At 41.6% G+C, this 14,200-nt stretch overlaps 1 protein-coding gene across 1 annotated transcript; it reads left to right on the plus strand.

The window, feature by feature from the left end:
* The first annotated feature begins 6,058 nt into the window (after nucleotides 1-6,058).
* dusp14 (dual specificity phosphatase 14) lies at nucleotides 6,059-13,204 on the plus strand. Its single transcript, XM_079679197.1, has 2 exons — nucleotides 6,059-6,339; nucleotides 10,478-13,204. Exon 2 carries the CDS (start codon nucleotides 10,546-10,548, stop codon nucleotides 11,173-11,175), a length of 630 nt encoding a protein of 209 aa, XP_079535323.1. The 5' UTR covers nucleotides 6,059-6,339; nucleotides 10,478-10,545; the 3' UTR covers nucleotides 11,176-13,204.
* Nucleotides 13,205-14,200: the final 996 nt, after the last annotated feature.

Consider the following 14,200-nt stretch of genomic DNA (forward strand, 5'->3'; position numbering starts at 1 on the left):
CCCTAGAAACCACAAAGAAGAGGAGTTGGATTCGTGCGGAGGTCAAAGCTGTTGAAAACACACTAATGACCTTTATCAAATCTGGTAAAGTACCAGGAAAGTTGGACTGCATTGCTTGCATTACAGCTTCTCCAGAAGCACTGATGGAAAGAAACTGGACAGCGGTAAAGTTTTGCGTAAAAAATAGGATCACTGCCCTTAAACGTGAAAGGACAAGGAGAATTTACTGAACAAATGCTAATATATGCTCCTTGCATTTGTTGTTCAGTTTTAATCTTGAATTGTCACAGTCCGTCGGTTTCTGGTTTTACTTTGAAAGGTGTTCACCCTGTCTGTCATCTCTGTATTAGTTTCCTGTCTGTGTTTTCCCTCCTGTCTGATGATCTGATTCTGGTCACCTGGTCTCTTTGTGTTTTCCTTTCCCAGTTGTGTCTTGTCATCTTGATTGGTCATGTAGGCCTATGTATTTAAGTTCTGGTTTCTTGTTTGGCGAATTAAGAGTAAAGGGAGTTATTGTCTGTCTTGCACATCCAGTCACTTTGAATATGGTTATTTTTGGAGACCAGTCCCCTTTTCAGGTTTCAGGTTTCTTTTTTTTTTTGAGAGTTTGGAAAATGTGAAGTGATTTTTGTGTCAACAAAAAAATATATATAACGATTTTAGCAGTTAAAATCAAGTCTCTAGACCAGCGGTCGGGAACCTATGGCTCGCGAGCCATATATGGCTCTTCCGGTGATGGCATATGGCTCCCAGACAATTTTGAGTTTAAAAAAAAAAAAAAAAAAAAAAAAAAAAATCAGTTTGGAACTGATTTTAAAATACTTGTGATATTTCTTAATAATACTGTGTAATTTTAAAGTAAATAGAAATTAGTTTTGAAGATAAATGTCACGAGTCACGGGTCACCCGTGGGTTGTAACGGAAAAGATGGCGAAAAGAAAAAAAGACGATGATTACCGTGCATTCCAGGTTGCTGCATGGACAGAGGAATTTGCGTTTGTGGAGAGAGCAGGATCTGCGGTATGTCTAATATGCAATGATAAAATTGCATCGATGAAACGGTCAAATATATAGCGGCACTTCGATACGCACCATGCTTCATTTGCATCGAAATATCCAGCGGGGGACAGCAGGAAAAGGGCATGCGAGGAGCTAGAGCGGAGAGTGCAGACGAGTCAGCAGTAACTACGTGTGTGGACCAAGCAAGGTGACGCGAATTCCGCTAGCTTTGCGGGAGCTTTGGCAATAGTAAGGGATGGAAAGCCATTCACAGATGACGAGTATGCCAAAACATTCATGCTTGATGTGGCCAATGAACTGTTTGATGACTTCCCAAATAAAGACAAGATAATCAAACGAATAAAAGACATGCTCCTGTCAGCAAGAACTGTGCACGATCGTAGCATCATGATGGCAAATCAAGTCGAGGAAACACAAATTAAGGACATAAATGCCGGGACATACTTTTCTCTCGCGTTAGATGAGTCAACAGACGTTAGCCATCTATCTCAGTGCAGTATAATTGCCAGGTATGCTGCAGGTGACACACTGCGTGAGGAAAGCTTGGCTGTTTGGTCAATGAAACAAGAGGAGAGGATTTATTCACGTCTTTTATGGAGTTTGCTAAAGAAAAAAAACTACCGATGGATAAACTTATTTCTGTCTGTACTGATGGTGCACCCTGTATGTTGGGGAAGAACAAAGGATTTGTAGCGCTTCTCCGTGAACATGAAAAGAGAGCCATCCTAAGTTTTCATTGCATCCTGCACCAGGAGGCGCTTTGCGCTCAGACGTGTGGCCAGGAGCTTGGTGAGGTGATGTCGCTGGTCATTCGAGTGGTCAACTTTATTGTTGCCCGAGCTTTAAATGATCGCCAGTTTAAAGCTCTGTTAAAAGAAGTTGGGAATCATTATCCCGGTCTGCTTTTACACAGCAACGTGCGTTGGTTGTCAAGGGGGAAGGTGCTCAGCCGTTTTGCAGCTTGCCTGAGTGAAATCCGGACTTTTCTTGAAATGAAAGGCGTCAAGCATCCCGAGCTAGACAACACTGACTGGCTCCTGCAGTTTCACTATCTCGTTGACATAACTGGCCATCTGAACCAGCTCAATGTGAAAATGCAAGGTATTGGAAATACAATCTCATCCCTTCAACAAGCAGTGTTTGCATTTGAAAGCAAGCTGGAAGTCTTTCTCAGGGACATTGAAACAGGTCGTCTTCTGCACTTTGAAAGACTGCAACAATTTAGAGATGCATGCTTAGCAAGTGACTCCACTCAACATCTGGATCTCCAGCAGCTAGCTGGCTTTACGTCCAATCTCCTGCAGTCATTCAAAGCACGTTTTGGAGAATTTCGTGCGCGCACTGGTCTTTTCAAGTTCATCACTCATCCACATGAGTGTGCAGTGGACAAAATCGACCTGACATGCATCCCCGGGAGACTTTGAGCTGGAAGTTGCTGACCTGAAGGCATCAGACATGTGGATGAGTAAGTTCAAGTCACTTAATGGAGAGTTGGAAAGTCTTGCGCGACAGCGAGCAGAGCTGGCGAGGGAACACAAGTGGACAAAAATGAAAAATCTTCAACCTGAAGACCAGCTGATTCTTAAAACTTGGAACGAGCTTCCTGTGACATACCACACAATGCAGCGTGTGAGTATTGCCGTATTGACCATGTTTGGCTCTACATATGCATGTGAGCAGTCATTCTCGCATATGAGGAACATTAAGACCAACCTACGCTCACGTTTAACTGATGGAAGCCTCAACGCCTGCATGAAGCTCAACCTCACCACGTATGAACCAGACTACAAGGCCATCAGCAAAACCATGCAGCACCAGAAGTCGCATTAAAAGTAAGAAATATTTAATTTATTATATTTTTAAAATACTATATGGCTCTCAATGAAATATATTTAGAAATATTTGGCTTTTATGGCTCTCCCAGTCAAAAAGGTTCCTGACCCCTGCTCTAGACCCTTCAGAAAGGCTGGACCCCATCAGGCTGTATACAGTCATTGGCCCCCACGGGGTAGCAAAAACCTGTGTGTGTGTGTGTGAGGCGTCTCAGGTCTTTTGTGTTTGATGTCAGAGCAGCACTGATCAGAGCCGGGGGGGCTCCATGCTGCGCTCTGCCACTTCGCTGTTCTCACATGTTGCCACAGCAAACACTTGGATCACATGTCTATTTATCGCCGCCACAGCTGGAGCCATCCATCACAGCTGGAGCCACGGGGGCACCTGTGGGATCAGCAGCGACTTTATTTAGACCCATTCTCACCCCCTCCCCCTTCTCTTGCCTCCCCCCTGCACGCTTGGTCCAGCATCTCCACCACTGCTTACCACAAAACCCTTTCAAGTCTCCTCATCTTACTGCGCCTCGCCCCGCTGGTCATTCATACACATCAGCACAGACTGAAATACACTACTCTAGTGTTACAAGCCAGCAGAGATCATCTTAAAGATGTACACAGCATGTTTAGTTTAATAATCATTCATAAACTAATCATCAGATAACACTCTGATAATCTGTTGACGCTTGGACGCTTAGCTTGTCCCAATATTTCCAGATAGTCGCCTGTTTATCTTCAGCAATCCTTCTGTAACAGTCTGAATGGGATCTCTGTGCTCATAATGTACTTTATGGATTGAAGGATCTCTGCTGCCTATCAGAAAGTGTCATTTCTGAACAGTGCATGTTATTGAGTGTCTGTAGGTTTGAGGGATGTGTAAAGGATGTTGCGGTTAAATCACTGTGGCTCGCTTTGTACTGTGGAGCCCATCAGTTATCTTATGTTACAGGCGGTCAGGCTTAATCAATGTCACTCCCCGCCTCATTCAGAGCAGACAGCTCCTTCTGTACGTGGCTGCAGGTGCTTGTTAATACGACGATGCTGTCATTGTACACTTTCAGCCTCCATGGCAGCCATATTAAACAGGAGAGTCTTCCCAGAATGCCTCTGACTCATTTGACATTTCACTCTGAAAACCATGTCTTTGTCTCCCCAGCCTGCAGCGCTATCTGTATCCCTCTTATCTCTCTATCCATGTTTAGCTCACATTTCACTCTTTACATTCAAGGTTACCACCTTTTTTAAACATCTACCATCCCCTTTTTAAACATCTAACATCCCTTTTTTTCACATAGTTTACAGACATTTTCTGTCACCAGCACTTCGTCTCTTAAAAAAATATTAGGTGAAAATCAATCAGTTCTTATTATTTGATGCATAACATTTCAAGATGATCGCTGAAGATTTGTCTAAAGCATTGGCACCAGTTTGCACCACCTGGTTCTTCTGCCGGTTGTTTCCAGTTGATTGAATTTGCTATGTAATTAGGAGTGACTGAGGCAAGGGCCATGGGTTTATGGTTAGCATAATATCACCCTCAGGAGCCCTCTGAAATAGGATTGACTTCGGAAGGCATGTCTAATTATGGTTTTATACATGGATATATTCACAAAAAGCTGCCCTGCTGCAGTCTTGAGCCTCTCAAAGTTGTGAGCATATAGATGTGAGAATATCGAGCTCTATCCTCCAGGGCAAGGCATAATGAGATTTGAAAAACAGGCTAAGAAACAGACTGTATACTGGTTTTGGCCCTTAACATTTAAATTGGTAATGTGTGCATTTGTGTGAGCATTAAACATTTAGATTACGACTGAAATTGAGACCTTATTGCCTGAGCCACTGCGGGGTATGATCCAATTTGTATTGCATCTTCAACTCTTGAGTTTGCTTGCTGAGTTTTACGAGTTCAAGACCTGCAACATGATCACACAGGCTCTGCAGGCATTCAAATAAACAGTTATACTGTACGTGAAGGTACTGAATCAGGTCACATGTGGGACACAGCTGTCTGTGTGCTACTAGGTGTTAGATTTAATAAGCTTTACTAGCAAATATAACAAATTAGTCTTTGTGTGAGGTTTGGTGTATCAACACTAAATAAAGAAGCCAGGAAGTTAAATTGCACGTGATGCCCCACGAAAAAACATTTTTCTATTTACTGGAGATCCGCACTGAAAAAATGAGCTTTTTTAAACTTACTTCTGTTTCAGCTATGGTTGATTTATCCGTCATAGTAATAAATAATGTACAACTAGAAGAAGAATCTAACCGACAAGCAGGGCCGTACGGTACCATTAACAAAACTAAGATCATGTCCTCGGGTAATATTTCTGAGCATCAGGGGTCATGACATATTGAATTTAAAGGCAAAGTTTGAAGATGAATGTGGTCAGAGTAATAAGAGGGTAGAAAGTGGGCTTTAGGTTTCTGGCCTGAATTGATGTTGTGGCTGGTGTAATACCATTGCAATATATTCTCTAGTTTTCATGTGTTTCAACCTGTTTTAAGCAAGAACATAGTGAATAAAGGTGATTTGGTATTATCCAACAGAGTAACAGACCTATAAGAGTTAAAAAAAGCTTTGGAAAATCGAAAATACAACCGTTAAACAAATGAATGGGAAATGTTTGTGATTAGCAGCCCTGCTGAAATAGTAGTGTGCTAATAGATAATGCTCCACTTACTCTTGAGATAAAACCATCAGAAATATGTTTTAGAAATATTCAGATTTTCAGATGGTAAAGAGATCTGTTGTTCTGTAGTTGCATTCCAACAATACTTTTGTTGAGAGAGCTTCTTAACCAGGGGTATGGGGTCCCCAGGAGGCCTTGAAGTAGTTCAATTTGGTCCCCTTAAAAGTGGGGAATAGTTTTCCACTCTTTAATTCACTAAAAAGGTGAAATGTGAATAAGACGAACTACTCTGATCATAGGTTGCACATAGGAGCACTTGGTCTTAATGATATCCAACAATTCAAGATTTTCAGATGGAGGTCCCTGAAAGTAAATCTTCAATGTTGAGAATCTTCACACAAAAGATGTATAGTGAAACACTGGCCTTGCCTAAACACTGACCTTGACTAAACACTGCATGAACTTTTTTTTGCAATGCTCATAAAGTCTTCTTTACAGGCTTAAAACGTGCATCCTCCAATAGAAAATAAGCTACACTCTCTCCTCCTCCTATTCCTCCTCTGCGTGGCACGGATCACTCCTCATACCGAGGCTCCCTGTGTGTACGCCGCTCCTGTAGAAGCAGGAGGATGAACTGATGGCTCGTATTTCTTTTGACTTTCACGTTATGTTATTTTGTGTCGCTACTGTTGCGGTTAGTTTCCCGCCCCCTGGCTTGTCGCCATCCCGCTGGATGTCTGTGAGAGCGGACTGACTGCAGGTGAATGTCCGGAGTGTGAGAGCAGTCCTCTGGATTGATGCTGGCGGAGAACACGCTTTGAAAAAACCTCCATCACCGCACGACTGAGTGTCCACTGGTAAATTCAGTTTTATTTCTGATGGAGGCAGTTTATTTCTGTCATTTTTACCTCAAATAACATCGTGTTGTTCAAACTAAGACTACATAATTTACTCAATAATGATCTATACGAAACCTGAACTTGTTAACGCACGCGCACGAGGACAAGCAGCGCGTGCAACAGCTCATCATAACTGATCAAACTCGTGAAGTTTAAAGCTAATATATTATATCAATACATTTATAAATATTTGTTTAGTTTGTAAAACAACAACTGCATTTATTTTCCTGAGGAAGATACATAATGTCTTGTAAACAGGTCTGTCATAGTTATCTCCGCCAGGCGTAAGCCTACGGGTAGCCTATCATGTGTGCCAGGCGTAAGCCTACGGGTAGCCTATCATGTGTGTGCCGAAAGCTAATCTTGCATTCTAGTAGACACAGCCGCCAAAACATTTCTGTGTACATTTGTGAATGTATGCTCAATGACCATTTGAGTTTGTTGCAATTTAAAATACAGTATCTGGAAAAACAATTGTATTACTATGTACTGTTTTGAATACTCCTCACTTTTCTAAACTGGGTTTTATGGTGACTACTTAAGTAGCAAAAGGCATTGCCGACAATGTAATATACTTAAAATAAGCCTTAGGCAACCTAGTCGGTTGCAGGCACCATTTTGGCCTTTGTCATAGCCAGAACATGGACATATAAAGGTGGTGTTATGGAGCCTCTCAGACTTATTTTAGACCTGCTATGATCCATTAACGTTATGCATACAAGCTGAATAAATACTAATTTGTATTATCTTCAAGGACATCAGTGAGATTCAACTGACACCTTGAGACACACTGGATCACAATGTCCTTCCATACATACACTTTATGGTCCAATTGTCTTCAACAGTGTTTATTTTATCTGACCATCAGTAAACATCTCAAAGATATTCAATTTCATATCAAATATGTCAAAAAAGCATTGAAGAATCTAGAGCGTTTACATTTTTGTGCCTTTTTTGCTTAAATTATTATATTATTATATATATATTATAAATAATACAAAATATTTTATTAATTTTAAAATTGAACCAAAGTGGTTTCAGTTCTGTTATATTAATTTCCAGTAGCACCAATTATAGGTAACAAGTCTTTAAAAAGGTATTGAACATTGTGTCATTGTTTAAAGTGGAGTCACTCCATTCATCCGCTTCATCTGTCGGCTGCAATGATACTGGCTCACACAGAATAAATGTCTGTGTGCATGGTAATATTCCTGGAAAAAAACAAACAGAAGAGTAATCATTTGTATGTGCAGCAGCCACACTGTTTGGTGTGCTTTACTGTACATTTGTGCACTCACCATCTCTCACTACACAACACATGGCCCTGTGTGTCAGACTCTCATGTTTGTGCCTGAGGGGTAACATTGTGCAGTCGCTGCTGTTTGCAGAGAGGTGCCAAAGCCAAACCCTGTCCCGGTGACCAGAGGAATTTTTCCCTGAACTAATTTTGAGCCTGCCCTCTGTTGAACCCCTTGCAGTCGACTTGTTTTGTCATTTTTGCTGTGTCATGTTGCTCATTTTCTTCTCATAATTACCGAGGCTCCCTTTTAAGAGATCACTAACACTAAATACAAATATTCGGTTTTGGTTTGAGAAGTCCAGTTCAGCTAAGGTCCGGTTGATGTTTCACCGTGAGGTGAGGGTTGCCTTCAGGTCTTTTCGTTCTAATTTTCCTGCAGGTGGGTCGCGTTTCCTATTTGTGTTAGTGGTGGTGTAACCGGACCGCAGAGGCCTCTCTCAGACGGAGATGTGTGAAAGCATATTTGCGAGGAGGGGCCACCTGTTGACAGCATGATTGAGTGGGCAGTTGTTTTGTAATATTTAGAGAAGAAACATGCACATGGGGGGGATTTATCTCTGTTGTCTCTCGTGTTTTTAATTTTTTTTTATTCCTCATCCCTTTCTCCAACATTACAGTAGATTCCTCCCTGCATAATCCTCCCTCCCCCGCTCCCTGCAGCCGCTCTCCTGCCCTGCCTGTGGTATAAATAACAACCATGTTGAGGAAATCTCACCTCTGTGGTGCATCAGCATTTGGGAGAGGGCCGGGGATTATGTGGTTCTCCTATCTTCCTCATCTATCTGTTGACAGTCTTACTGTGGTCAGTGGGTTGCTGTAGCAACAGAGTTTGTACTGAATGTCAGCCCATGGTTTATGTTATCTATCTTTATGAAGCATTCATTGCATCGACTGTGCATCATCTCACTGAAACAGAAGGGGTCTAGCAAGCAGGACATCTATGTGGAGTTTTTTTTGTTTAAGCTAAATGTCACAATTATGGTAGACCGGTACCAGACTCTGATCCAGATTCAGATCCCTCTGCATGTTCTTATTGATTTCTCTTTTCCTTTGAAGTTTGTAAAAACAACCAAGATGATAGGAGTTTTCAAAGGGAAAGAACAGCAACACAGCTGTATATGTTGTTGTAAGTGAATTTGCAGAAATATATAAACTTCTAAATGCACCCTTTTCTTCAAAAAGTCACCTCTTTCTAGATAAATCCATTAATCATTAGGTTTCCTAACATTCAAACCTGTTGATGTCTTTAAATGCTCTGTTATCCTTCGTTAAAAAAAAGGAAAATAATCAAGAGTACTTTATTTACTGTCACATAAGAAAGAAAAATCAGTTCTGATGTGGTTTGTGGTAACACTCGTCTCTCCGAGTCTGGATCACTGTAATTTTTGTCTCGTAACCAGTGACGACAGTGCATAGGAAGGTGGATCGTGCCAACCAATTCAGAGGCAAAGTGCAGGGGGATTGAAAACAGAAAGCAAGCCAGAGAAACTGTTTCTGAATAAGGAGGGATGAGGGTGATGTTTCAGCCTTGATCCTTTTTGTTGTGGTTAGAAAGAGATGAAGAACATGGTGAGGTGACAAAGCTGGGATCAATAGAGGAGAGTGCAGAGGAAGGAAGGTGACAATGAAGCAAGGAAGCTCCACACCATGGAAAACCATCGAAAGGGTGAAACAAACCAACATGTTTTTTATGTTTTTACGGCATTGCATTAAAAGCATGTTGTCCCCGACCTTTTTGTCTTTCGACCCGTTAAAACAAAGCCATATCTACTTGTGACCATTTTAATTAAAAAGGTACTCAAAAATGATATTTGTAGACACATGGGGAGGGGCAATTACTATCTCGGCTGTGTGTTTGCAGGTGGCAGCAGGGGATCAGGTGGTTGTTTTTCAGCAGGTTGAGTTCCAGTTCAAAGCGTCTTGTTTGCTAGAATGTAACAGAAAATGAAAGACCTGCCGGCCAGACTGGTGCGTGAGGTGTGAATGACGTATGACACGAGCGAGCAACAGTGTTAGAAGTATCGCCCGGAGCTGTGGTCGCTGTGCTGATAACTAAGTGTTTACACAGGAGGCTGTTTCTATCAGAAAAAAAGCTAGAAATGTCAGGTGACGATGCACATAATATCTTTTTATTCAAGATCTCTCGTCTTCATGTTGCATCTGTTGCATCTTTAACTGAAGGTATGCCTATTTGGATATAGAAAAATTGAATTAGATACATATACTTTAGCAAAGTGCTTATAATGATGTGTTCTATCAGCACACTTTGGTGTGATAATATCGTGAATAATTACTTTCCAACCTGCTGTTTATTTCCATCCAAAACGACTTGAAAAGCACAGACAGGAGAGAGATGTAATCTGTATGTGAGGGCTGTGGATGGATGAACATGAGATGAGGTGAGTGCATGCCCATGGGGGGTCTGCGCTCACATGGCCGAGTCTCTCTAGCTGAGTTCAAAAAAAATGTTCCTCCATCTGTGGATTCATGAAACGCTCTGATGAAAGACTGGAACAGCGGGTCCCAGCCGAATGTTTTTGAATTAGTCAACTTTTGTGTCTAATCTTTAACTCTTTTGAACGCCTGGGGTTTTTAAGTTTAAAGGCTGACGAGTAACTGCCTCAACACAATGCCTTCCAAATAAAAGGATTGGAGAACTATTGTTTCAGCACTTGTTTTGCTTCCAAACAGTGATGTTGTTACTCTTCCTTGTGAAGTGTTTCAAGTGCTCGGTCTACAGAGAAGCAGAACAATGTTTTATTTAGATTGAAAGTGAAATCTGTTTGTGTGTTACAGGATCTGGCTTGCTGCACTGCTAAAAAAAGGTTTTTCTCCGTCCTTCTCGAAGCCTTCTTGATTTCACAATGGGTTCCCGCAGCCAAGGCTTCTTCCACCACCACCACCACCATCGTAGCTCCATGGTGCCCACTCTGGTGCCGCGGCTACTGTCTGAGAACGGCAGCCTGTTGGGGAGCATCGCCCAGATCACCCCCAACCTCTTCCTCAGCAGAGGGAACGTGGCGTCCAACCGCAGCCTGCTGCTGTCCAAAGGCATCACCTGTGTGGTCAACGCCACCATCGAGCTCCCCAACTTCAACTGGCCTCACATGGAGTATGTAAAGGTCCCTCTGGCCGATATGCCCCACTCCCCCCTCTCGTTGTACTTCGACAGCGTGGCTGATAAGATCCACAGCGTGGGACGAAAGCGAGGCGCGGTGCTGGTGCACTGTGCGGCGGGGGTGAGCCGCTCCGCCTCTCTGTGTCTAGCGTACCTCATGAAGTATCACCGTGTCTCTCTGGCCGAGGCCCACGCCTGGGTCAAAGCCCGCCGCCCCGTCATAAGGCCCAACGGCGGCTTCTGGCGCCAACTCATCGACTATGAGAGGAAGCTGTTTGGCAGAAACTCCGTAAAGATGGTGCAGACGCCCTACGGGGTCATACCTGATGTTTATGAGAGGGACCGCAGGAGCCTGGCTCCGTACTGGGGCCTGTGAGATCCACAGTGTGGAGAACGAGGAGGAAGTGAAGTTGAGCCCTTTGGCCCTCCTGATCTGCAGCTTCATGTGTGTTCAGGACCGGCTAAGTGAGACGTGTGTAAGCGTACATCTGTTTAAGGCTTATTTAAAGAATTCTGGTAGCCTTGGGATTGAGGGAGTTTTTAACCAAACACTGATGGTTGAGGCTGTTCCAACCAGTCACCTCGATGTAGTCTTTGGGCAGGAACAATGTGACTCTTGATCAGGACCACAACAATGTCAGCGTGGATATCGGTGCTGTCTATCTCCTGGTCCTTCTTTTTAGTTCCACTGTAGGATGAGCCCTCGGTGAAGCTGTTCTCTGAGCTCTGCAGCTCTGAAAGTGAAGTGACTGAAGTCCTTTTCCTGGCGTAATGATGTCATGTGTGGTGGCGTTGTCCCAGTCCTGCAGTAATCTTTAGTGTGAAGGGCAGCAGCATTCTCTCAATGTATGGTAGCATTTAAGAAACGTGTACAGAAAAAATATTGACAAATTATTTGATTGGAATATAATGACGGTGAGGAACAAAAAGCATTCTTTAACTGAATATTTAAAGATGTTATTATACCTGCCTTTTTTAAAGGTGAATATCTAGAAGTCAAAGGTTAGGTCCTGTGTACCACAGGGTTGACTGTTCCATCCTGTGAACACACTATGTTATTGTAGTGCTTTTTGATGCTGTTTAAAAAAAAATATATATATATATATGCCGCCTCTAGGGGAACTGGTAGCTCTATGATAGATGCTTTGAAGATTATTTTTCATCCCACTGCTTTTGCCAAAAATATCAGAGCATTGGTTTTTTGCTCTAAAAGAGGGATGTCAGAAGCTGAAGGTCCTAAATCTGCTGTCTTTTGTTGGTTGACATTTTTACTTTGCTGCATGTCCCGTTCCAAAATCCATAATTACTGTGCACTTTAAAAAATGAATACTGCAGTAAATCGCATTACACCTGTTTATCAGGACTTAAAAAAATATTATCACAAAAAAAGTAAAAGATGCAGTGATTCATGCTTGATGTCACCTTATCACATATTGTGTAAAAGATATGTAAAGCCGAGTTTTATGTATTTTAAATCCAGCATTGTGTACATCAATGTTGATGTGATAGCAGTCTTATTTTTCCCCCGCTTCTGCTGGTGCTTTGCTGCGTCTTCTGGCACATTACCGCCACCAGTAGATCAGTTGGAAAATACTAAACCTTATGCAGGATTGTGTTTCATGTTGCTTGTGAAAGAAACTAAATACTAGTAATATTCACAGTTAAGCTATAATTGAAGAAGTAAAACATTGCACATTTGGAAAATAACCAAAAAGCACAAACCAACCAAATAAATATGACTCTAAATAACAGCCACCATTTTCTTATTTGTTTACCAGTAGCATATTAAAATGTATCCTAGCTGCCAGATTTAGCTCTTCACAAAAACTAGGACTACTTTTTCTGTGTGTGGTCCAGAGCAAATTCACACGCTTCAGATAATGCAATGCTACGTGAAGTGGTTGATGTGACGCATTTAAAATGACCTCTTAAAGTTGTCTGTTTTTAACAGTCCAAAAGATATAAGAGAAAATGTAGCAATTTATGACGTTTTAGAAGCTGAAACAAGCGATAAAAGATTATGATTGTTTAAAATCATGAATTTATTTTCTTTCTGTTGTACTAATCTCACATCATTTTATCACATGACTATGACATATATGACTGTATGGGGTTAGGTGTGTATGGTAATTAACCATGACTCTTACCTACTGTATACTGCAGTGAAACATCACTGTTGGGTGTGGTCATCTCACATAACGCAGCAGTAATGTTGACATTTTCAGAAACAGAGAGATCAGTGCAACAATGTGTTTTTTTTAACAATGCCATAATGTATTACGTGTCGTATTACAATATAAAAAAGAAAATAAGTTTAGGGGTGATTAAGTAGGATACAGATGATCTGTAATCTGTCTCTAATGTTTTCTTTCCCCAAGACAGTCGTATTAAAATTCTAAGAAAAACATGTTTCTATTTTCTTTTAAAACTACTTTCTGAGATATCTTCACATAAACACACTGCAGCATTTTCTCTGCCAAGTGCCTCTTAGCATTCGTTCTACATTGCCATTTCCCGAGAGTTTTTTTTTTCAGATGTCAAAAAGCCTCCTGTCATTCATTTTCAATGTCTGTTTCTACAGAGCAGCAGGCATATTATTGATGAGCTTCATTTAGCTAGTGCCCACTCTTTCTGAAGGACATGCTGAGTGGTCCACAAGGAATGCCATTACCCAGAGAGACATCAGTCTGACCACAGCAGAGATGCACTGCAAGCGATAGGACCAAATGATGCACTTCAGTTCACATACTATTAATTAATAAATATTTTAAACTTGGGTCCATATGAGAGGTTTCCAAGGCATGGTCAACGCTAAAAGTGAACACATCCTTCAGCAGCAGCAGCATTAGGCAGAGGTCTTTCCATCATGGTGGGCTTCAGAGGCCGAGCAGGACCAACAACTCTGATTGTGTTTGAATGGATCACATACAAGACAGCAGCAACTCAACAGGAGGCAACAGACATGTGAGCTGCACAGAAATGTTATTTAAATTGATTATTTCCATCACAACATATACATAAACAACCAACAGCTAAAAAATAAATAAATGTGTTTAATTAGGTACACCTTTTTGATAACTGATGGGTCATTCATTGATTTTACAAAAATATTTTAATTGAAATTTTATTTGGGGAAAATCGCATTAATAAATACAATGGGGGCTAATAGAACATGTCTGTAATCATATCAGCACAGTGTTGCATATCAGTGCAGGTTTCAATCACATAAAGCAAATATGAACATCTGCTTTAGCTGCAATGAATGACTGAATCAGGGCTTCTCTAGGCTTCAAATTATACGGCCTTTAATTATTCACTATAATCGGCAAGAGCTACAGCACTACTCCCGTTTCAATATGTGTAAATCCTGCATTTCCATCCAACAAGGCACAAGGCCAGTT

This window comes from Notothenia rossii, assembly GCF_949606895.1.
Source record: "Notothenia rossii genome assembly, chromosome: 4".
Taxonomy (NCBI): Eukaryota; Metazoa; Chordata; class Actinopteri; order Perciformes; family Nototheniidae; genus Notothenia; species Notothenia rossii.

What these genes read in the sequence shown, in the direction of transcription:
- dusp14 (XM_079679197.1), top strand. Translation starts at nt 10,546, where the DNA reads ATGGGTTCCCGCAGCCAAGGCTTCTTCCACCACCACCACCACCATCGT.